We start from the raw sequence: 24,073 nt of genomic DNA, 5'->3' as shown, positions 1-24,073 counted from the left end.
TTTGTGGAGAGACTGGGCCTGCTGACAAGAGAGTCTTCTTTCTCTATATCATGTCAGTTAGCATGATGGCTCTGTAAACATTTTAGATGAGGAAGACAAAATTGTGTCATGTATGCCTATTTCCCTATGCTGTCCCTGTTGAGGATGCTGTGTCTTGGTCCTAGACCATTGCTATACACCATGCCTGGGCTTCAGTCTCACTAGCTGGCTTACCCCTGAGCTCTAGCACCTAAGTGTGCATATGAGGTGAAGCCAGCTTGATATTCTAGTGGTTTGTACTAATTCTTCTTCTTCCTCCTCCTCCTCTTCTTCTTCTTCCTCCTCATCTTCCTCTACCTCCTCTTCATCCTCCTTATTCTCTTCCTCTTCTTCCTCATCTTCCTCCTCCTCATCTTCCTCATCCTCTTCCTCCTCTTCCTCTTTCTCTTCCTCCTCTTCCTCCTCCTCCTCCTCCTCACCTTCCTCCACCTCCTCCTCCTCATCATCTGAGACAGGGTCTTATTATATAGTCAGGGCTGTCTTGAAATTTAGCATGTAGAACAGGCTGGCCTCTATGAGTTGAGACTCATAGAGATCGGCCTGTATCTGCTTCCCAGTGCTGGGATTAAAGGTGTGTGTGACTACATTCAGCATGCACTTTCATCATGTGAGCCCCTCTACCCATGCTGGATGGAGTTCAAAGCTGTAAACTCAGGGCTCTCCCTCGAAGCTAAGTCCTCAGCTCTGATAATGTTTTTGTTTTCATTTTTCCAAACCAATTTTAGTTATTTTTGCTTATAACTTTGTTTCCTTGATCACTTATCAAAGAACTAATGTTAATGATGTGCCCAGAATGGCTCCTGGTCACTCCTCTCAGTGACCCCTGTAGTTCTCTCCACAGGGAAATGGCTTCTGCCTTCTGGCTTAAAGTCCTTGCTAGTAGCCTGTGCTTAAGAGCTTTCCCAAGAGATATAATTTCATGTGCCATAGAAAGGGTTCTTCTTAGTGTTTCGCTACATGTAACATGTTAAGTGTTTGGTTCAATAGCTTTGAACAAGATTAAAAACAGTATTTACTTAATTTTGAGTCAGGGTTTCATTGTATAGCCCTGGCTGGGCTGAAATGTGATAATATGAATCAGGCTAGCCTCACACTCACACTTTACCCACCTCTGCCTCCTAGGATTAAAAATGTGTGCCGTCATACTGGCTATGCTTGAAAAAATTTATGTAGCCATGGCTCAAAACAGATATAGAATATTTCCATTGCTTCAGAAAGTTCCTTCCTGATTCCTACCTGGCTGATGTGACATTTCCTGCTGTCTCTAGGATTTCTCAGCCATCACCTTAGCTTTCTGTTAGTGTGCTTTCTTTTAGCTTCCCTATCTGTTTCTTCCCTTCAGGAAACTGAAGAACCAATCGTAGAGTGTCAGGAATGTGAAACAGAAGTTTCCCCTTCACAGACTGGAGGTTCCTCTGGGGACCTGGGGGACATCAGCTCCTTCTCCTCCAAAGCTTCCAGCTCACACCACACATCCAGTGGAACAAGTCTCTCCGCTATACACAGCAGTGGCAGCTCAGGGCGAGGAGCCGGGCCACTCAAAGGAAAAACCAGTGGGACAGAACCTGCAGATTTTGCCTTACCCAGCTCCCGAGGAGGCCCAGGAAAACTGAGGTGCAGACAGGTTCTCCAGAGAGAACCCAGCAGGGGCAGGGCTGCTAATGTTTTAATATCACATGAGAAGAAAGTTTGGGGTATGCCCCCCCTTGAGCTGGACAAATCAGTGCCTTTTCCTCCGTTGTAGGCAAAGAAGCCTCTTAGGGGATGTTGGGAATGCTGGGTACATTCTCCTGCCATCCTTACGTTCTGCAGCGTATCCATATTTGGTTGGGAGTACAGATTTGGAATAGGCTCCCATTGTGCTCTGTGTCCTTGGATTTTGGTCTGCTCTGTGGGTATCCAGAGCCTGAAGTAGAATAGAAGGTCCGGCAGAAATGGGTGTGGCATTTCAAATAGTTGCAGCAGGAAGCTATGTCAGGAGGGATTAGACTTTCATACAGGAAAAAGTCCTTTTATCCCATTCTTCCCTCCCCACCCCCCCAACCCCCCACCCCCCCACCCGCGCTCCCAGGTTGGGGTTTTGTTGATGAGTTTGATGGGTGTGAGCCAGCTTCCTGTTGCTCTGAAGGAGCAGCATGTGTAGCCTGACAATATAGTTGGAAGGTTCTGGGGAGATGTTAGAGCATGTATTCATTAGCAGCTGCTGTCAAACTAACCTGTCTCTATTCTCTAGTCCTAGAAAAGGGATCAGTCAGACAGGGGCACCAGTGTGTGAGGAAGATGGTGATGCAGGCCTTGGCATCAGACAAGGAGGGAAGGCTCCAGTTACACCTCGTGGGCGTGGGCGAAGGGGCCGCCCACCTTCTCGGACCACTGGAACCAGGTACTTGGGTAGTGTTGAAAACATAGGAGTAGAGGGAAGAGGAGACTAGTGTGTGTGAAGGGTACAAGAGGGAGAGGAGGGCCCCACACTGATCCCTGAGGCTGCTGAGAGATTGGCTCATGCTTGTGATGCGGCTAAGAAAGAATGGGCAAGAGTTCTGTAGGGAAAAGACTCGGAAGTTAGGTTCTGCCTTGTTCTCACTTCTTTCTCTTGTCTTTAGAGAAACAGCTGTGTCTGGCCCATTGGGCATAGAGGACATTTCGCCTAGCATGTCCCCGGACGACAAGTCCTTCACTCGAATTATGCCCCGTGTGCCAGACTCTACCAAACGGACGGAGGCCAGTTCTAGTGCTTTGCGGCGGAGTGATTCTCCAGAGATTCCTTTTCAGGCTGCTACTGGTTCCTCTGATGGCTTGGATTCCTCATCTTCAGGAAATAGCTTTGTGGGGCTTCGTGTTGTAGCCAAGTGGTCATCCAATGGCTACTTTTACTCTGGGAAAATCACCCGAGACGTTGGAGCTGGGAAGTATAAGCTGCTCTTTGATGATGGGTATGAATGTGATGTGCTGGGCAAGGACATTCTCCTGTGTGACCCCATCCCCCTGGACACTGAAGTGACAGCCCTCTCCGAAGATGAGTATTTCAGTGCAGGTAATAAAACAAGCAGAGTCCCTACAGATGTACTGTGTCTGCTGGTCCATCTTGTCAGCAGTTACCAAGACAGTCTTGTCTTCCCCAGCCTTTCTGTTCTCTGGGTCTCACAGTCAGAGATGCCATTCCTGTTACATTGCTTACCCTTGCCACTGACTGTTTGGTTTGTAGTTTGGTTTTCAGTTAGCTTATTTTGGAATAGTTAGAGAATTAAAGAAAACGTTACCAAGTACAGAATGGTGTTAGGGTAGAGGATCTCTGTGTCCTCCTCGCTGAGCATTTTCTAGCCGTAGTGTCCTAAATTAGTCTGATATTTTTGTAAGAACCAAGAAGTCAATCCCAATTCCTAACTGTTAACTAAACTCCAAACTTTATTTGGATTTTACCATCTTTTCTATAATGTCCTTTCTCTGTTTCAGGATCCAGTCGAGGATACCACATTACATTTAGTCATCATGTTTCGTTTGGTCTCCTCTGGTTTGTGGCAATTTCTGTCTTTTGTTTTTCCATGACCTTAACAGTTTTGAGGGATCATAGCTATTTTATAGAATGGTCTCTCAGATCAGGTCTGGTGTTTTCACATTAGACTGGAGCTATGATAAGGAGCCCTTCCTATCTTATCATATATGGGGCTGAGGGAGGCCTACATCACTGTACATCACTGGTGATGTCTTTATCACTGGGTGAGGTGGTACTTTCCAGGTCTACCCACTTAAACATTAGTGTTTTCCTCTTTGTATTCTGTCTTCTTTCACTCCCGCCTTTTTTGCCTTGGCTGTCCTGGAACTTAAATTGTAGACCAGGCTGGCCTCGAGCTAACAGACATCCTGCCTCTGCCTCCCCAAGTCCTGAGGTTAAAGGTGTGTGCTACTATGCCAGGCTTCACTTCTGACTTCTAAGCTCACTGACTGCACTGATAAGAATTCAGCCAGAGGCTGGAGGTGCACTGAGATATTTTAATTTAGGAAGAGGTTTTTAACTCAGCACACTGCATATCATGCTCTTATTTAAAGAATGATGCCCTTGTTTTGTTTTTCAGGGGGTCTTAGGTCACTGCCCTTCTTTTTGTAATAGCCAGTGAGGGCAATGGTGAGGTCTTCGTGTGTGCTTTTACTTTTTCATATATTAGTTCTGTGACTATAGCTTCTTCGCTCTATGGTGTTGACTATAATTTAGAAATATCCTTTCTGGATATTGGGTTGAACATGGATAGAATGGGAAAACAAGCTTTTCTGTTGGGAGCTTCCAGGCTTTCTTGTTATAGGGTTCCCCAGTACCTGCTTTTTGCTCCCTTATTTTGGGGCCACTTTACCTTGTAACACTAGATAACATCATTGGATGTGTGGCGTTACTTAGGAGCAGTACATGAAACTGGTAGCTCATGGTTTGTATGTATCGTATTCATCTGGTAGGAGGCCATGTTAGAGGTTGACATTTGGCTCTTTCAAGGTAGATTGGTATCAGCAGTAAATGTGCATCCTGGGATAGGGATTCGGCATTCCACTTGTCGAGGCTGTTTACCAGTGTCAGTAGGTAGCACACTGCTTCTAGTTGGAGTAGCTCTTCCTTAGTGATGAGTGTCCTTCTGGCCTTGGGCCCATGTCAGTCTGAGGTGATCTTCAGGATTTAGTTTGGTGATAGATTTAAGATAGGTTTACTCAGTAAGCTGAGTAAAGGAATCGATTGTGCGGCCCAGCACAAGTAAGACTTGCTTCCTCTTCCTTGCTTTTCCCTGGCAGATAGCTAGGTCCCTTAGTCCTTCACTGAAAACAAGCTCATGGAGAATGAAATGAAGTGTACCTTTCTGTTTATCAAAACGAAAGCTATCAGTAGTGACGTGTGTGCCATTTTTATGTTGTGTATGAGATATATGTTGTTTATTGGTTGGTAGAAAGGAGTGTGGCTTTTAGTTATGTTTTGTTTTTTTCTTTTTTCATAGAATTGGAAGTAGATCTTGCCTAATTCTTACATAACAGAACTAGGACTAAACTCAGGTTTATTGAGTTCTAACTCAGCCATGTACTGTGCTTCTAACCTAAAGGCCTGTCTGTAGCTGTGGATCAGTGTAAGCAGCAAGGTAGAGGAGTGCAGGGAAGCAGGGTTTATTTCCCCTTTCTTTGCTCTCTCATCCTGGTTTTGTTGTACAATAGATAAACATGTACGGCCGGGCAGTGGTGGTGCACGCCTTTAATCCTAGCACTTGAGAGGCAGAGGCAGGCAGATTTCTGAGTTCGAGGCCAGCCTGGTCTACAGAGTGAGTTCCAGGACAGCCAGGGCTACACAGAAAAACCCTGTCTCGAAAAACCAAAAAATAAATAAATAAATAAATAAATAAATAAATAAATAAATAAATACATGTACGTGATTTCTTAGAACTGTCATTTTCACCTGTAAGCTGGGACTATCACTCATTCTTCAAAGAAACCACAACAGGAAGGCTTAGGAGATTTCTATAGGATCATTAAGTAACCACGCCATTCACTTCAGGAGATCCTTTTGAGCCACTAATAATTCCTAAGTCAAGCATTGGGAAGCTTTATTTTATAGCTAAAGACTGCTTTCTCTCAGAAGACCTTGTCTAATCTTAGTGTATGAAAACTACATATATCCCAAGTGCTGTGAACCATTTGGGATGGACAGCCAAGTTCAGCCCACGGTTGATGGTTCTTTGTGTTCCCCCTGCCTCAGGCCTGCTTTTGTAGAGCCCTTCTGAGAGGGTGCTAAGCAGCCTACAGTTATGCTCTCTTTTCTAATGTCATTTCCAGGAGTGGTGAAAGGACACAGGAAGGAGTCTGGGGAGCTGTATTACAGCATTGAAAAAGAAGGCCAAAGGAAGTGGTATAAACGAATGGCAGTCATTCTGTCCTTGGAGCAAGGAAACAGACTGAGAGAGCAATATGGCCTTGGCCCATATGAGGCTGTCACACCGCTCACAAAGGCAGCAGATATCAGCTTAGGTAAGACTTTCCTGAACAAGATCCACGCTTTGCTTAAAGGGAGGTATGTTTTCTAGAGTAGTTAGGAATGATTGCCTGACCCCTTTGTGTGGTTTATTGGATAGTAATGACTGTCATTTTCTAGAGTTACTGCCATACTTCTTCCCCTTCCAAATACCAAATAAGAAGTCTCTAAGGCTTTTCTGCTCGCTCTCTCTCTCTCTCTCTCTCTCTCTCTCTCTCTCTCTCTCTTAAGATTTATTTATGTGAGTACATTGTAGCTGTCTTCAGACACACCTAGAGGGCATCAGATCCCATTACAGATGGTTGTGAACCACCATGTGGTTGCTGGAAATTGAACTCAGGATCTCTGGAAGAGCAGTTAGTGCTCTTAACCACTGAGCCATCTCTCCAGCCCCGGCCTTTCTCGTTCTATAGGAGAGCAAATATATCTCAGTCATGACAGTGTTGGAACATAAAATGTATGGCTTTAAAGGGAGGCTTCCTGGTTGGGAGAGGTTGCAAAAAGCACAGAACTATCCATGTCAGGTTTCAATTCTTAACCTGATCTTACTAGCCTTTGGCTTATTCATCAGATAATTTGGTGGAAGGAAAGCGGAAACGGCGCAGTAACATGAGCTCCCCAGCCACCCCCACTGCCTCCAGTAGCAGCAGCACAACGCCCACACGTAAAACCACAGAGAGTCCCCGTGCTTCCACGGGAGTTCCATCAGGCAAAAGGAAACTTATGGCTTCTGAAGAGGAACGGTCCCCTGCTAAGCGAGGCCGAAAGTCTGCCCCTGGGAAACCTGGTAAGATGGGGGCCTCTCTTCAGAGCCCAGCAAGAGGGCAAGACTTGATCACAGACAGACTCTATGTGGGCTCTTTGGGGAATATAAGTATGGAAGTTTACATAGACTCAAGATGGGTAAAATTTCTTAGATTTTATCCTCTGCTATCTCCTGATTCTTGGTAGACTTTGTTTCTACTATCTTCCCCCTATCCTTCCACACCATCTTGTGTGTTTAAACTTTCTCAAACTTCCTATAGAAAGATTGTGCTTCAGCCTGCATCTTCCCTTTGCCCTGCCCATCCCTTTCAGTCACTCCTATTCATTGTGAAGAAAATTGAGTCAGTTGTTTCAAGTATCAGTGGTGGCCCCGACCTGGTCACAGTGGCTTCTGCAGATACAGGTAAAGCCTTGTCTCTGTTGGACAGGGTCTCTCAGGCTGGCACCATAACAGCATCCTATATTCCCAGCCCCAGCCCCAGCTCTTTGTTTTTCCTGTTGGAGTTGTGTCATCTGCTTACCCACCTAATACCACTGCTGTATATTTAAGGTTATTTAAAAACAGTAATAGTTAACCTTTATTAAATATTTACTGGGTTAAGCATGAAGCCTAAATATTTTCACTCATGTTCCCCTACATAATCTCTTAAAGCATATGTGCTAGAATTCACTTTCTATATTTTTGAAGAGTCTAAGATGGAAAAGTTAGGTAATTTTCCTCAATGTGACAGATTAAGCCAGATCTCAAATTCAGGTAGACTTGACCCTTTAGTCCAGTGCCAAATGCACAGTATTACTGCCTCTGACTGTTCCTGATCCTGGTTTTATTTCAGGAGGCATGCATGACCTGCCGTCATCTTAGCCTCCTAGTGAACCTGATTCGGCTTCAGTAGGTATCTGTTTCCTTCTAGAGGACTTACTGGGGCACATCTTAGCATGGGTGTTCTGGAATGGTGGCTCACATACCTTCCCAGGTGTTGACAGCTGGGTGTTGAGGTGGGGTATTTTGTTGTGGCTTCATGTAAAGACTATCACCAAGTATTTGGCACTGTTCTGGTGAGAGCCTAAGGTATAGTGGGAGAATCTGATTGGGACAGTTCTTGACAGCAATGAAAAGTTGTTTTTTTTCCCCCCCTCTTTTAAGATTGCTTCAAAATGTCAGAGACCTGGGCGATGAACGTGGTTGAGACTTCCAAACACTACATTTTTGTTCTAGAACCACCTTTGATTTCAGGTGGCCTTAGAATTTGATGTTATAGAAATAGTACCAGTTCATTTCCATATATGAAAACAATAGATTGCCCACTGTAATGGTCAGATTTAAATGTTATTTTGTCTTCATTGTAAATTTGGTCCTAGGTTGTTGGCCATTTAGTGTTGGGTCATAGATCAGACAGAGCTTACTAGGACATGACCTATCCAGTCATGCTTGGTGCTGGGCCTTTGTCCAAGTAGTGATCTATGTGCATTGTTTTGGTAACTGTGCTTTGTCCTTCCCAGGAACAGTGGGGGCAGCAGAGTTTGTGAGCCCCTGTGAGACTGGAGACAACACAGGTGAGCCTTCTGTCCTAGAAGAGCCAAGAGGGCCTTTGCCCCTCAACAAGACCTTGTTTCTGGGCTATGCATTTCTCCTCACCATGGCTACAACCAGTGACAAGCTGTCCAGCCGCTCTAAGCTGCTAGATGGTCCTACAGGAAGCAGCGAAGAAGAGGAGGGTGAGTCCCCAGGGGTGCTGACCTATGCACTCTTTCCACTTACTTTGTGAAGGGATGCTTCTTTCATTCAGGTAGAGCAGTGCACCAGGCAGGTAGTAACTGCGATTCTGGTTATGTAAGTAAAATTAGCTTGTACCCTATTTCACAAATATTTCACAAAATTGTTCTTAGTGAGTGGTTCTTCTTGGTAGGCAGCTGAAAAATATTTATCTTTTTGTTAATTTACACACTACATAGATCCGTGTGTACACTCTATAAATAAAGATTTATGTATGGATGTCTATGTATGTGTGCACATGTATGGTAGTCATGGGACAATTTGGAAGAGTGTTATTCTTCTTCCTAAAGTAAGAGGTCCCAGGGGATCAAACTCAGGTCACCAGGCTTGGCAGCCTAGGGAGAGTTTCCTTCTTCTTACATAAAATGAACGGTAAAAATGTGTCACTCTCTCAGGGTTAAACAGCTTCAACAATGACAGACTTGGAATTAGAACACAGTGCTGGCTTTACCTTCCTATAAGTATCCACATCCAGCAGGCTCCTGGTGTTCAGCCACCTTCCCCATTTATGCTCTAGCATCTACTTAAGAAAACCCATGAGGAGGATGCATTTCATTCTGAGAGTAAGAAAGGAACCAGGAGACAGGCAGCGGTGACACACACCTTTAATCCCAGCACTTGGGAGGCAGAGGCAGGCGGATTTCTGACTTCAAAGCCAGCCTGGTCTACAGGGTGAGTTTTAGGACAGACCAGGCTACACAGAGAAACCCTGTCTCAGAAAAAAAAAGAAAAAGAAAAGAAAGGAACTATGATAGTTCTTTCTTATCCAGTGTCCCAGGATAGTTTGGGAAGAATTAGTTTTTAGGCCCTTTCAATTCTTTGACCTTTCATTAAAGTAAGCCTGTATGCACATACATTAATTTATGTCTAGGTGAAGTCTATGGTCAGGTGGTAGAATGTATTTCAGAGGTCTGAGAAGTGTGTGGTATAGGAGAATGTGTAGATCAGACATATGCAGTGAGTGACAATAGTCTCCAGATTTCTGTCCAAGCTTGAGAACTAGATTGTTATTTTGTAAGTTAAAGAGTTCTGACTAATGTTGAGTCTTTCGAGAAGGAATTAAAATGAGGAAAATGTGATTGTCATAAAATGGCATAGCTGAAGCTGTATGATAACTACTCACTAGTTACAGCCATTCAAACCTGTACAGGGCATGGGAAAAGTAATCTGGGATTTATATGGTTTGGAAGGTGCATATCTGAGATGTTGTGGTGATGGACGGCCGGGTTTTGAGAACCAGTGTAGTACATGTGGTTTGTCAAATAGAATTGAGATATGTACAGTGGAAGAAAAAGCCATGACCCAGCCTGACCTCAGTATTAGGAGTCCTTGAGTTCCATGCAGCAGTCTGGCATTACAGCAAAGATGGTTTGCAGCCTTTTTTGCTTTTCTAGTGTTGCTTTAACAGCTTAGCCCTTGAAACCAGACTTCACAAGGCAGTTCTACATAGGTGTTTGTTGCTTGGAATAGTCCAGACAGAAGATGACTGAATAATGAGAGTGATGCAGGCTGTTCAGTTCCTCAGATACATTAGTGAATCTGTGTCTGTCTAATCACCAGTAGCTGAAGAATATAAGAGGAAGCAGTTACAAATAGATATTAAAGTAGCACCTAGGAAACCATTATTTAAAATTTATAATATAAAAATAATTTTTTGTTATATATACAGAGTTTTTAGAAATTCCTCCTTTCAACAAGCAGTATACAGAATGCCAGCTTCGAGCAGGAGCTGGGTACATCCTTGAAGACTTCAATGAAGCCCAGGTGAGGACTTTATTTTGTGGCTACTTTCTTTCAGTATTGAGAAAAGACTCAAGAGGGGTTTGAGTGGCTGAAGTCCAGGGTACTGTGCCACTGTGCTACTACTCCTCCAGCCCAGCATTTTCATTGTACATGAGGAAGAGAAGCTAGAGTTTGTGTCAGGTGGTAGTGGCTCTGTAGACACAGCACACAGGTTGAACTTACGTAGTAGAAAAAGCCTATTGGTGGTGGTGTTTTCCTAGCCTGGAAGGTCAGGTACTGGGTGTGGTTGGCCTTCCAAAAGATGTAGGTGAGACAAGGAAACTGTCACAGGAAGCAGTTTGGGCTTCTCAGTGAGCCAATGCAACTTTAAGTACAAACACAGATTAGATTAGATAGTATTTTTGATACCAATTGGAAGTCTACATCTGTTCTCAAGGGCTCATTAGGTATAGCTAATCAGGAAAGGTTTTCCTAGAAACCACCAGACCAGTCAGCTGGTTTTCTTTTCTTCTAGTGTAACACAGCCTACCAGTGTCTCCTAATTGCCGACCAGCACTGTCGAACCCGGAAGTACTTCCTGTGCCTTGCCAGTGGCATTCCTTGCGTGTCTCATGTCTGGGTCCATGACAGTTGCCATGCCAACCAGCTTCAAAACTACCGTAATTATCTGCTGCCTGCTGGGTATAGCCTTGAGGAGCAACGAATTCTGGATTGGTGAGTGTTTGGGAGCCTATCTAGAGCTGAGAAGACAGGAAGACTAGCATTTGGGAAGAAAGTCTAGTTGAGAAATTGAAGTGTTACTAGATACTGGAATGTCTGTAGACTAAGGATGAATTTGAAATGATTTCAGCAGTACTTTATTGCCAGAGCCTTATTTTACATTGGTTGGGAACCTTCTATGTGTGGAAAGATTAGTGTATGTGGTCAGTGTTCCCTGTTCCGGGAAGCACTGAAATTAGAATTAAGTTTCAATCATTAAACTTTAAGAGAGAGGAGAGGGGACTAACTTGATTTGTTTACTAGCAAAGTCTGGGATCCTAGAATGTGTACCTTATTCAGAAGAGAGGCAGAGCATGCTCAATACATGGCATAGTTAAGAAAGCATGCAGACATGAAGGACTCCCTTTGCAGAGCTAATTGTTAGATCTGATGGGCCACACTAAGTTCCCAGTTCCTAAACACCGTCTCCAACTCCTTCACAGGCAACCCCGTGAAAACCCTTTCCAGAATCTGAAGGTCCTCTTGGTGTCAGATCAACAACAGAACTTCTTGGAGCTCTGGTCTGAGATCCTTATGACAGGAGGGGCAGCCTCGGTGAAGCAGCACCATTCAAGTGCCCATAACAAAGGTACTGGAAAGCGTCTGTTTGGTAGCCATTCCAGGGATGTTCTTAGACTCACACCTGTTAGCCTGTGTATTCCAATCCCACCTCATTTTTAAGATAAGTCCCACCTTCAAAAAGGGTAGGCTGACGTAAGTGAAGGATAACGATGTTAGACTTCTTTAGTCTCCAGTGGCATTTCCATTCAATAGTTCTACAAGGTCAGAAGTGGTGATTACAACTTTTATTTTAGATTGTGAACATACAGTATCTGTAGTAGAGGGCTTTGGTCCGGCAGAGTAGGGAATACTGGTTAGAAGGCACACCTGTCTCTTTTTACTAGAAGCTAAACTGTTCTTTCCTCATTCACTTCCCCCTACTTTTTGCAGACATTGCTTTAGGGGTATTTGATGTGGTGGTGACAGACCCCTCATGCCCAGCCTCGGTGCTCAAGTGTGCTGAAGCCTTGCAGCTGCCTGTGGTTTCACAAGAATGGGTGATCCAGTGCCTCATTGTTGGGGAGAGAATTGGATTCAAGCAGCATCCAAAATATAAACATGATTATGTTTCTCACTAAAGATACTTGGTTTTACTGGTTTTATTCCCTGCTATTGTGGAGATTGTGTTTTAATCAGGTTTTAAGTGTGTCTTGTGTGTAATTGTATTCTTTGCATGGACCTTGTACATAGTTTTATTTGCTGGACTTTTATGATGAAATAAATGTTGAATCTCTTTGGTTGTAGTAACTGGGATGTCTTCATCTGTTTCTTTGAGCTTAAAATCTCACAACATGGTAAACATAGGATCTTCTCTGAAGTTTTTCAGCAGGCTTGCTACTTTACCAGTACAGCAAACAAAGGAGGATAAAAATAGAGGAATGAACACCATTCTGTGGCACCACTGTCAATGTCAAAAGGTTATCCCAGGCTACCTAAAATGTTATGCTTCCAAAAACACAGTTTAAAGTAGGTGCCTAGATGAACAGTAAGTAGTTCTAAAGTTGAGTGGGACTAGGGACAGCTCTGGGTATCAGGAGTTTATTAACAGATGACCTGCTACTGGGAACATGACCAGTTGTTAATGAATGGACAGTGAGTATTTGCTGGGACAGTTCTCTGTAAGATAAGTTGTCACACAGTTGGAAGCTATTCCTTCCTCACACTCATCATCATAATCCCTGTTAACGAATGGCTTCTCATTCTCTAAAGGCTGTCGAATTTCTATAGAGCCAAATAGTAAATACTTTCAGGCTTTGTGGTCACTTTTCTGTCTCAACTTCTTGCTGTGAGATGAAAGCAATCATAGACAATTGGTAAATGAGTATGTGCGGTGGTTTGAATCATACTTTATTTACAGAAACAAGCAGCAGGCTGTTATCTGCTAAGCCCTGCTTTTAGAGGTAACAATGGAAGGGATGGAGCCTCTCTAGTGGGTGGTACATCTGCAATGTAGATGAAGAGAGGATTCAGTGACTACAAACTGAGGCCCGAATGCTGCACACTTGTCCATCTTGAAGGGAAGGTATGTCAGTGAAGTGTTCCTTTTGTTTATGATGAGAACAGGAGTATGTTCTCAGCCAGTGGTGGCTACGCTGTCTGACCATAAAACCTTAACTCCTGTGGCAGGTCTAAGGTAGGAAAACTGGGTTGCAGTTTCATTTTCTAAAATCTGAACAATTTGACCTCTATCATCTTTAGCCAGAATTGCCCTTTTACCTGTCAGAAAGAATTAGAACCCACTGGTTAAATTCTTCAGATAAAGGATACTCAAATCTTAAATTTTTGGGTAGGACAAATTATGAGGTACAGAAAAGGAAAAGCCCACAGCTTGTCTAAAGGGTTTTCTAATCTGGTGATAACCTAGAGAAGCTTACCTATTCAGAAGCATGACTCCTTTCTTACAAAAGAGCCAAGCCTAAAATAGTCTATCAATCCCCATTGTTTACTGTGGTTATCTTCCATAGGAATACAGTAAATGTTCAATAAACCACTGTTACACAAATGAACCCTCTCAATAGATGTCTTAGTGTAAAGGATCAAAGCCTCTGTGTGGTCAGCAGAGGGATATCAGACCCCAGTTCCCCTACAGGAATGGTAGGAAAGATTTATACCTCTGGACTTCTTCTAGAAGACCCTTTCAGCAGTCTGCAGGCATTTGATGAATGACTAGAGAGATTTGTTACAGACATCAGAACGTGGTAGGGCTGACTGTTAATTCATTTTATGAACCAGAGTTTTCACATCCCAAAACTATAAAAGAAAAAAAAAAAGTTTCATTAAAATGTCATGCCTTCCAAAGAAGCTTGGCAATCTGAGAGAAGCTAACAGCATGGCAACAACACAGCTCTCTTAAGAAGCCATACCCCTGGATGTCAGTATTAGATTTAAGGAGTTTAGGCCGGTGAAGCAGGGCACCACAGCTGCACTGCTGCTAGTACGTGTCAGAGCAGGCTGTGGAAGCCAGACTGCCCCCTAGAACATAGCAGTACATAACCTAACACAGAACTTACCCTCAGCTGTAGTGTTTTACTATGCTGATGAATTTCACTAGAAAATATATTCCGGTAATGGAACATGATCACCTTGCTCCCATACCTCTCCCCCCAACCCCTTTATAAAATGAGGGCAATCTGGAGATGATGCAGAGTTGCACTTTGTTTGGTCTTATAGTTCATTAACCCCCTCCTCCAAACCTAGTAAGTGCCCCATAGATTGTTCCTACCTGCCCAGAGTTCCACCAGCCTGGGTGTAATATTTGTTATAGTCTAGCCGGAGCAGTAACTGAGCCAAATCTGAGTTGATCTGGTGATTCCGAACACTGGAAAGAATCTTGAACAGGAGTGAAGACTGGCGACTAAAGCCCTGTTGAGAGACCCAAGCTGTCAGTGACCATGCAGAGTGCTGGGTGCCTGGGGGGGGTCTTTGGAAAAGCTTTGTTTAAATAAATGTTTGCAGGACCACCTGGCCTTCCCATATTCCCATTTCTATCGGCTCCTAAAATGACTTTGACTTCTTAGTACCATGTCCGTGAAATGCATGACTCCCATGAAAGTATTTTCTCATTAGTAGGAACTTCTAACAGCTCGTTTAAGATTAATGTATTCCATCACATACTTGGATTGCAGTGAGCTTGAGCTTGCTTTGTTACAAGGAGATAAATATAGTCTGATATTATAATTACAAGTGAGATCGAGGGCTGGTTCAGGGACGGAAGTGGGATGTGAGAAAATGAGCACAAAGCCAATGCATACTTGGTGGGCTGAACAAACTATTCAGGGCTGAACTATTTCTGAACACTGTGAGACAGCACATTATAATCATCATCAAAACTCACGGATACCAGCGCTTTTACCTTTTTATCTTGTCATTTCTGTGTCTGTTCTGGAAAATGCTTTACTGACCTGGAGCAAAGACTGTTTGCTCCATAGGTGGGGGTGGAGGTATGTATTTTCAGTGGCTAGGCAGACTCACCTTCACGAGAATGCTCAGCTGGGCAGCTCCACGCTCATCCAGTGGACCCAGGTTCTGACTGACCAGTGAACAAAAACTGTGACAGAGATCTAGGATTTCATTCAGGCAGTGAAACACCTACCCAAAAATATAGCTGGTGTTAAGAAATGAAGAAATCTCTGAGAAAAGTTTTTAACAGCTGACCTCCCATGTCTGATCTCAGCAGACACACATCCTTCAAAGCTGTCTGGCCCTTCCAAGCAACATACAGAATCCCTTCTTAGGACAGCTGGCTTCTCTGACTCCCTGCACAAAACCTCTGCTCTAGTCACCATTAACTCATCATTTCTTAGACCCACTGAGTATGCTCTTGCCTTTGAGCTCTGAGTGTTGTTCCCTGGGATTTCTCATATCTTTAGTAACAGTTCAAGCCCCATTCTCTGTGAAATGCTCCTTCCCCACTGCAGCCTTTAGTGATCTCCACCCTACTTCTGCTGTAGTATCTGTGTTGTTCACTGGTGATGTCTGGGCCACCTGTGCTGTTGCTGACTTTTGTATGTACATGTCTTGTTTTCCAACTAGATTGTGAGCTCCTTAAGGGCAGAGCCATGACTTATACCTCTTTGTATCCCCAGTGCCTTGCATACAGTAAGCACTCAATAAAGACTTCAATTATGATGACTTGTTGTTCTGATGTGCCTTTCCTCAAGGATACACCCATGCCATGCAAGCACAGTGCCTTCCACTGTATTTTAGAGTGGCAGCTGCTTAAGTCACTGCTTCTTTGTGAAGAAAGTAACAGCCCCCAAATGCCATAGTACAAAGAAGCCCATACCATTTATGGTTGGTGCCCTGTGCAGTACCACTTGCTCACTGCAAAGATGAAAGTATAAGCACTATAGGGTTATTTGAGTCCCACTTTTCAGCTTGGGATTGGGACCAGCTTCTATGCTTGCAATTATTGGTGCTAAGACCCCAGTCTGCATGTTTAACTTAAGAGTTTTCTGGCCTTAGATTTTTCACAAGGTCACAGATGATTCTAATACGTAGTCAAATGTTGAGTGCCACAAATGTTAAATGTGTGTGCTTGTAGATGGACATAGACCCAGAGCGATAGACACAATGTACCTATGAAAACAACTTTCAAATTATTAGTTGATCCTGGTCCAACAGATTTCTAAGAAAGTGAACTCTGCTGTTTCCCTGTAGTCAGAGAGATTTCTGAATTTCTGCATGTCATTTAGGGGTGGAGGTGTTAAACAGTTATTTTTCTGTATCTATTTACCTTACCCTTTAACATTCCAGCTCCCTTTTAACACTGTCTTTTTGTTTGAATTGTCGAAAATGTAAAAATGGAATTGAACATGTGCTGAACAACAGTTTCATTTCTCATCAATTCCAAGAGCCTATAGGAACATATTAGGCTAAGCAAACAACCACTCCTACTTACAGGCTTCAGCAAAATAAAGGACTGGGCCAGCAAATTGCTTAGGAAGTGGTCGTGCGCCAATCGGATGCTTTCAAAGTCCCTCGTAGAATTGATCTGCTGAAGCAGCTGTGAGAACTGAGACTCCAGCACATCTACCTGATAGACAGATAAAACTATTTTTAGCACCTGGCACATCCTGAGGGTTCTATTTTACAGTTCTTCTCATCTTTTATTTTTAGTATGTGTGTGCCACAGAGTACATGTGGAGGGCAAAGGACAAATTTCCAGGATTGGTCCCAGGTCATCAGACTTTGTGGCTCCAGCTTTTACCCACTGAGCCATCTCACCAGCCCTCATCTTCCTTCTAACCACTTTAGGCTGTCCAGTGACATGTTTCAATGCTGAGCCTTGTAGAGTGTGTGTGTTGCTTAGGGCCGGTGTATGCAGGGGAAGGCTGTAGCACTGAACTCCATTTCCTGCCATTTGTTTTTTTGATACAGGGTCCTGCAGCTCAGGCTTTGCAATTCTCCTTCCCGACACTTCCAAGTATGGATGTTACAGTTGTGTGTCAACAGAACTGGTTGTATAATTTCTGTTTTTGAGACAGGGTCTCATGTAGCCCAGGCTGGCCTGAAACTCGTTGCATAGCCAAGAATGACCTTGAATTTCTGATCCTCTTGCTTTCATCTCTGAAATGTTAGAATTACAGGCTGGTGTCACCACACCTGACATTTTGCAGTGCCTGAGCTCAAACCCTTCCTGAATGCTATGGAAGTACTCTACCAACTGACCTACATTCCCAGTCACAGTTGCTAATTTAAAAAAAAAAAAAAAATGTGTTTTGCTTGTGTGTATGTGGTACATACACACCTGGTGCCACAGATGCCAGAAGAGGATGTTAAGATCATTTGGGATTAGAGTTGCAGATGGTTGGAGCCACCATGTGGATGCTAGGAAACAAACCTAGGTCCTCGGCAAGTGCAGTTAGCGCTTTTAACTGCTAAATCATCTTTCTAGCTCCATGAGTGTGTCTTTTTTTGTTTTGTTTTGTTTTGTTTTTTCGAGACAGGGTTTTTCTGTGTAGCTTTGGCTGTCCTGGAACTCACTCTGTAGACCAGGCTAGCCTTGAACTCAGAAATCTGCCTGCCTCTGCCTCCCAAGTGCTGGGATTAAAGGCGTGCGACACCACTGCCCGGCGAGTGTGTAATTCTTAATAGTTTCAAATGTCTTTGCAGATCACTCTTCCCTACCCCAGTGTAATCCACTCGTGCCTTGTCCCTTCCACTGACTTAGTCAGCAATAGCACGCTTGTCCAACATGTACTCAATGATAGGTATGAGATATGCATAGCCAAGGAACAATACAAAGTTATAAAATTAGTCAAAAGATTCTAAGATTTTTTTTTTTTTTTTTTTGGCCAGGCATTGGCGGTAGGGGTTATTCCATGGTTCTTTGATATGAACTTTTTAATTGATGATGTCAAAGGGTTGGCCGTGTCTGAGAATTTCAGAACAGAGTCGTGTCAGCAATTAGTGCATTGCTCATATACATCATATACATTCCCTTTACCTATTTATTTCCACTTAAAATGCCAAGCCACATACCTAGGGAAAGAACTACTCAGTTTTCTCCATCTGTGGCACTTTACCAGATATAGAACAGCAGACCCTTCTCTGCTTTCTAGGCTGCTTTTCCCACCTCTTCCATCCACTGCTCAGAACACACCTGGAGATAGTACTGAAGATTGTCCACCAAGAAAGCCATATGATTTCTTAGGCGCCACTTGACTGCGTCTGTCTGGTTAGATCTGAGGTGCTTGCGCTGCATCTGGAGCGCCCAGCAGTGCTGCAGTTCAGCTTGGACACGGCGCACACTCAGTAAGTACTTAAAAACAACATTGTACCTATGAAAGAAGTGTCACTGAGATACACACCTTATTCCAACTCCACCCCCTCACATACGCAACAGACTTAGGACTGTCACCTCTCTAGTGAGTGACAAGAATAGTGTATTTATGCAGTAAATTAGATAGCAGAGAAAAATGCAATGAATTTCAGTTGAACAGCAGAATAAGCCTCAGTAAGAGCCTGTCACAAGGGAATAAGGTGGACCATGAGAGAGGACATCCAATGTCCTTTTAACCCTGCAGTCAGTCACTCATATCACACACCCCCTCCCCATATACATCACACATGTGCACACAAAAACATTAAATACTAAAATGTCTTAAATAGTAAGATAATATTAAATATTAGAATATTTTATCAAAATAGTAAAATAGTAAATAAGTATTAAAATATGTTTATTTTATTAAATATTAAAAGCATTATTTTTAAGCAATATTAAATATTAAGCAAAGCCCACATCAAACAAGGAGGTGAAGGGACTGTGAGTGGCCAAGTTTTGGAGTCTCTAACCAGGTCTGTCCATCTTGTCTAGCTGGACTGTGAGTTCTGAACCTGCTGCAGAATCTTTTCCTTGCATCAGCCTCATCTTTTCCTGCTTCTGCGCTCTTCTGTATATTCTAAAACAATAGGTGAGCTAGGAAGAACGAGGAGGCTAGAGAGAGGTAGGCTCAAAGAGATGGTCTTTTCCTTACTCTTGTAACCACAGTGAGAATGGTTTCCTTATCCTTTCTCAGAGTGCAGTGTGCTTTTCTCATCTCCTTCCTGAGGATATCCTGTCCCACCATGCACTGGGCAGATGTTCATTCCAAGGGACAAGATTATAATCAAAGCATCAAATGATGGCCCACACTGAATCCTGGTCTAGCCCCTCATCCCACTGCCCTACCTTGGCTGTCTTTCCCTGGAGGTAAAAGGACTGTGCTGGCTCATTTGTAGTAAAATTGACATAAGCTAGGGTCATCTGTGAAGAGGGAGGCTCAACTGAGGAAATGTCTCCTTATGAGTAGCCTTTCAACAAGTCTGTGGGGGCATTTTCTTGATTAGTGACTGATGTGGTAGGGTCCAGCCCACAGTGCAGTACCATCTCGGTGCAGTAGTTCTAAGTAGTATAAAAACAAGCTGGATGAGCCATGAGCAACAAGCCAGTGAAGCAGCACTCCTCCATGATCTCTGCTTCAGTTCCTGCCTCCGGTTCCTGCTTTGACTTTCCTTCCTGATGCTATATGCTCAAGCCTTTGTTTCTGGGTATAGTTTTCACCACAGCAGAAACCTAATTTATATAAGGGTCCCAAGTGCATTAACATCATGAGCAGTAAATCATAAAAACCAGGGAGAAAGGTCTTCTAAGAACTGATGGGAAGAGTCAAGTACCAGAATTTAGTATCACACCCGAGTCTTCATATTCCAAAGGCCACAAACTAGTCTACAAATAACAAACTACAATTGCTTATTTGTCAATTAAAACATGTCTGTGCTGGGTATGGTGGTACAAGCCTTTAATCCCAGGGCTTGGAAAGCAGAGGCAGGCAGATCTCTGAGTTTGAGGTCAGCCTGGTCTACATAGTGAGTTCCAGAACAGCCAAAGCTGTATATAGAGACTTCTCTCAAAGTCTGGGGCTAGAGAGATGGCTCAGTGGCTAAGATCACTTGCTGAATTCAGTTCCTAGCACTTATACTGGGTGCCTTACAACTGCATGCAACTCTAGTTGTGGTCTCCATGGGTGCCAGCATACATGTGTGCAGACATACACCCACATAAAAATAATGTTAAAATGTGTCATTTGTGTGTGTGTGTGAAGTGAATGCAGGTGGGCATATGCTATGGCACTCATGTAGATACCAAACCAGACCTCCCCTTACACCCTGTGTGAGACAGTGTCTTTTTGCTGTTTGCCTCTTTGTATGCCAAACTGACTGGCTTGTAGACTTACTGATATTCTCTTGTGTCTACTTCCTATCTCATAATAGAAATGATTACAAGGCATGGTCATACTCAGCTTCAGATGCATTCTGGGAATTCAAACTCAGGTCCTCCCTTTACAAAATGAGTTATTTCTAGTCTAATTGATTCTAAGTGGCTATATGCCTTCCCATTTGTTCAAGTCCTTACCATTCCATATTGTCTCATGGCTATCACCTCACTTACTAATGTGAACTGCCTTCATCATTCTTGATTGATGATTGATGTGGAATGGCCCAGCCACTGTGGGTGATACCATACCTGGACAGATGGATCTGGGATGTGTAAGAAAGCAAACTGAGGAGCAAGCCAGTAAGAAGCATTCCTCTGGTTTCTGCCTCTGCTCCTGCTTGAATTCCTATACTGACTGCCCTCAATGAAGAACTGCTGTCCACACATATACACCAAATAAGCCCTTTCCTCCCAAGTTGCTTTTTAGCAGTTGCTTTTTCATAGTAAAAGAAAACAAACTAGATACGTGTCTAGCTCCTGAAGACAGGCTGAGTCTGCAACCTTTGGCCTTCTTGTGTAGAGACCAGCTGGACACACGGCTTGCTTCTGTCAATCTTACTCTTCTTGTTCACTCACTTTTCCCCTTGGATGCAACAAGGGGAATATTTATTTGGGAGAAACTCAGAAATACTCACTTTTCCAGGACAGCTGGGGTGAAGAGAATGTGTAGCGGCCACTGTACTTTGTAGGAAAGTCCTAGGGCAGCCCAGCCGGAAGAAGGAGCCTCCCGGGGGGATGTCTCCCGAGAGGGCACTTCTCTTGGCTGGGTGGCATCTGCTACGTAAAGAAGACAACCTCGTTAATTAGAATCAGAGAGAGAAGGTGAATTATGTACAAAAGGAGACTACAGCAGTGCTGAAAAGCAGCACTGAGAGGCAATAATCCTGCGAGAGCTTTTCCTGAGAGGTGTTTTAGAGAAAAATATACACACATCTCAAAAACAACATTGGAGCACCTAAACCTTTCTGGAATTACCTTTGTACCTGTACAAAATTGGAGTACTAGACTAGGTGATTTCTACAGTCTGAAATTATGCAGTTTCTGTGGAGGGATAATAAAGACCAGAAGTTGCAGAGAGGAAACAATCAGAGAATTGCAAACCTTTGTGGTCCTTTCCATGATACTCAATCGTCAAGTGCAACAGAGGGAGAAGGTTGTCATCATCTAGCAACACCTTGTGTGCTGACTGTTGAAAGGCCACATTCACATCTTCAAGAAAGCACATGAGAGCAACAGCATGGGTCAGGGTCAGGGCATCTCTGGCTTCTGCCTGATAGCATTAAGACCTCCTCTATGTTGCTGACAATTCTGAGAGAATCCTCCCCTCAGTGCAGTTCCTATAGTGTCAGTGGGGCTGGCAACACTCAATTCTTGGAGACACAGCATGTCTAATAGGTTATGACAGCTGAGTTAACTACATTTTGGCTGATTTGTTTATAGACTTGATTTAAACAATCAAGGCCCTCCACTTTCCCTCCCATTTCCTTTGTCTTGGCTCAGATCCTTATTATATTATTCTCTTCTGTGCTTGAATGGGGGTGCCCATTAAACTGACCAAGGGGAAGACACTTGCTGAAAGAGGCATATCCCAACCCTGACTTCTTCACTGTTAAGAGTAATAGCCATGTTGATCTGGGATGGCCAATTAAAACAAAGCACTTCACTAGATTTCTTTAATTTGCTTCTAGAGGCCAGGCTGGGCTGCTACTGATGTCTTGGAGAGTCGTCAGGATAAGGAGAAAAGTATGGAAAGTACTGAAGTCCTTCACTTTGGTTGTTCTGAGACCCAGTTATACCCCAAGCATAAGGTAGCTTTAGATATAACTGCAAATTATTTTCTAACTAGGCTTTCTGAGGTTAGGTCTCTGTTATTTACAAAATAAAAATAGGTTTGTGGGGCTGGTGCACTGGTAATTAAGAACATTGGCTTTGGGCTACAGAGATGGTTAAGAGCACTCTGCTTTTTCAGGACATGGCAGCTCACAACTTTCTGTAACTCCAGTCTCAGAGGACCCAGTGCCCTCTTCTGTCCTCTAGGAACTGCACACAAGGTATACATACATATATACATATATACATACATACATACATTCAAGCAAGCGTACACACAAAAATTAAATCTAAAAAAAAAAAAAAAAAAGCATTGGTTGCTCCTTCAGAGGACCTAGATTCTCTTCCAAGCATCCATCCAGGCAACTCACAAATGCTTGTGACTCAAGTCCTCCCTCTTCTGGCCTCTGCAGGCAAACATGCAACACACAACATCAGCTAAGAAACATCCTGCACCTTGAGCAAACTTTACTCTCAGGGCCATAGGAAAATTACCATGCTCTGTTACTGCAGTGGGTGGTGTTTTTAACATGTGTTGAGCTGTGTCAATGAAGGCCTGGAACAGCTCTCCTCGTCCCAGAAGGTAAAAGTCTTTAATGATCTGAGGAAAGAATTTCAATGTACAATTCAGTAAATCAGAGCCTGGAGGCCCTTACTACCCCAAAGGAATTAGACACAGAGAGGCTGATACTAGCAGTGTGAAGGATACAGGCTTGACATTTTAAAGAGACATATAGAACAGCCTCTCAAAGCAGGAAGACTCTGTGTTTGATGGTGTTTACATCACAACAGAAGAAAGTAAGCTTGAATCTTTAGAGAACAAAAGTCTTGTAGCACAGAATATTTTTTCCCCACTTGAGTAAGAAACAAATGAATCTACTGAGGAAGACTAGGTAAGAATGCTTTCCAGAATCATTTCAGAATTTAAAAGAGTATCAGTTATTACCTTCAGCTGACCCAGTAAATCTGACTCTTCCACCATTAGCTTCCAGAGGTGCTGTGATGAGATACAAAACACAACAGTCCGTTACAGTGAACCCATGTTCAGCTAACCCTAGGAGTAAGCAGATGGACAGTTAGAAACAAAACCTATGTGAGATAAAAATGTCCTGAAATTAATGGTAATAGCCACACACACACAACTCTGTGAAATTAAAAGCCACTGGACTGAATACCATTTTTAAATGCCTACACAGTTGAATACTTATGTGAATTTTATCTCAATCAGCTTTTGAAAATGCATGACTGTAGCCAAGCATGGTAGCTCATGCCTTAAATTCCAGCATCTGGGAAGCAGAGGTAGGAGGATCTCTGTTGAGTTCAAGGCCAGCCTAATCTATATAGTGAGTTCCAGAACAGGAAGAGTCTCTACATAGGAAACGCTGTCTCAAAAAAGCACTAGTGTAACTTACTACATTAAACTTAATAGAAAAAAAAAAAAAAAAAACAAAAACATCTGGGTTCCTGGAGATGCAGAAAAAGCATTGGCTAAAATTCTCCATTAGTTCATGACTTAGAAAAATTAAAATGGAAATCTAGGCTTTCTGGTACACACCCACCAGAGCAGCACTGGGAAGCTATAGCATAGCAGGAAGATGACCACTAACTCCAGGCTAGCCTTGAAAATGCAGCAATCTCATTTTTGTTTTTTGTTTTGTTTTTAAAAAGAACTGGAGCTTATCAGTTAAGAACAGTGGTTAATCTCCCAGTGAACCTGAGTTTGATTCCCAGCACCTACAAGGTGGATCACAACCATCTGGAACTCCAATTCCAGGGAATCTGGCATCCTCATCTGGCCTCTGAGGGCACCAGCCAGGCATGTAATGCACAGATATGCATGCAGGTATAA

General features: G+C 43.3%; 2 protein-coding genes across 14 annotated transcripts in view; one reads left to right on the top strand and one right to left on the bottom strand.

Annotated features, from left to right (window-relative positions):
* Tp53bp1 (tumor protein p53 binding protein 1) overlaps positions 1-12,383 on the top strand; it is a 91,293-nt gene extending 78,910 nt beyond the window's left edge. For 8 of the 12 annotated variants that reach the window (XM_076929581.1, XM_076929577.1, XM_076929582.1 and 5 more), the window contains 10 exons: positions 1,382-1,653; positions 2,273-2,422; positions 2,643-3,073; positions 5,839-6,030; positions 6,606-6,821; positions 8,300-8,515; positions 10,243-10,337; positions 10,831-11,030; positions 11,519-11,664; positions 12,027-12,383. In XM_076929581.1, coding sequence (XP_076785696.1) covers positions 1,382-1,653; positions 2,273-2,422; positions 2,643-3,073; positions 5,839-6,030; positions 6,606-6,821; positions 8,300-8,515; positions 10,243-10,337; positions 10,831-11,030; positions 11,519-11,664; positions 12,027-12,214 — 2,106 coding nt within the window. In that variant the 3' untranslated portion in view covers positions 12,215-12,383. Of the gene's footprint in view, positions 1-1,381; positions 1,654-2,272; positions 2,423-2,642; positions 3,074-5,838; positions 6,031-6,605; positions 6,822-7,632; positions 7,689-8,299; positions 8,516-10,242; positions 10,338-10,830; positions 11,031-11,518; positions 11,665-12,026 lie in introns of those variants that run through there. The other 4 variants (XM_076929578.1, XM_076929584.1, XM_076929580.1 and 1 more) reach the window with 2 other exon arrangements.
* Tubgcp4 (tubulin gamma complex component 4) overlaps positions 11,867-24,073 on the bottom strand; it is a 28,892-nt gene continuing 16,685 nt past the window's right edge. The window contains exons 10-18 of one of the 2 annotated variants that reach the window (XM_034494456.2): positions 23,171-23,221; positions 22,720-22,825; positions 21,496-21,603; positions 21,030-21,171; positions 18,241-18,418; positions 16,537-16,671; positions 15,108-15,224; positions 14,359-14,498; positions 11,867-13,886 (exon numbers count right to left, since the gene is read on the bottom strand). In XM_034494456.2, the coding sequence (XP_034350347.1) occupies positions 13,874-13,886; positions 14,359-14,498; positions 15,108-15,224; positions 16,537-16,671; positions 18,241-18,418; positions 21,030-21,171; positions 21,496-21,603; positions 22,720-22,825; positions 23,171-23,221 (990 nt within the window). In that variant the 3' untranslated portion in view covers positions 11,867-13,873. The remainder of the gene's footprint in view (positions 13,887-14,358; positions 14,499-15,107; positions 15,225-16,536; positions 16,672-18,240; positions 18,419-21,029; positions 21,172-21,495; positions 21,604-22,719; positions 22,826-23,170; positions 23,222-24,073) is intronic. The other variant, XM_034494457.2, reaches the window with a different exon arrangement.

The sequence above is a fragment of the Arvicanthis niloticus genome, chromosome 2, assembly GCF_011762505.2.
Source record: "Arvicanthis niloticus isolate mArvNil1 chromosome 2, mArvNil1.pat.X, whole genome shotgun sequence".
Taxonomy (NCBI): Eukaryota; Metazoa; Chordata; class Mammalia; order Rodentia; family Muridae; genus Arvicanthis; species Arvicanthis niloticus.
Note: the sequence above shows the minus strand (reverse complement) of the source record. Positions and strands in the feature narration are given on the sequence as shown.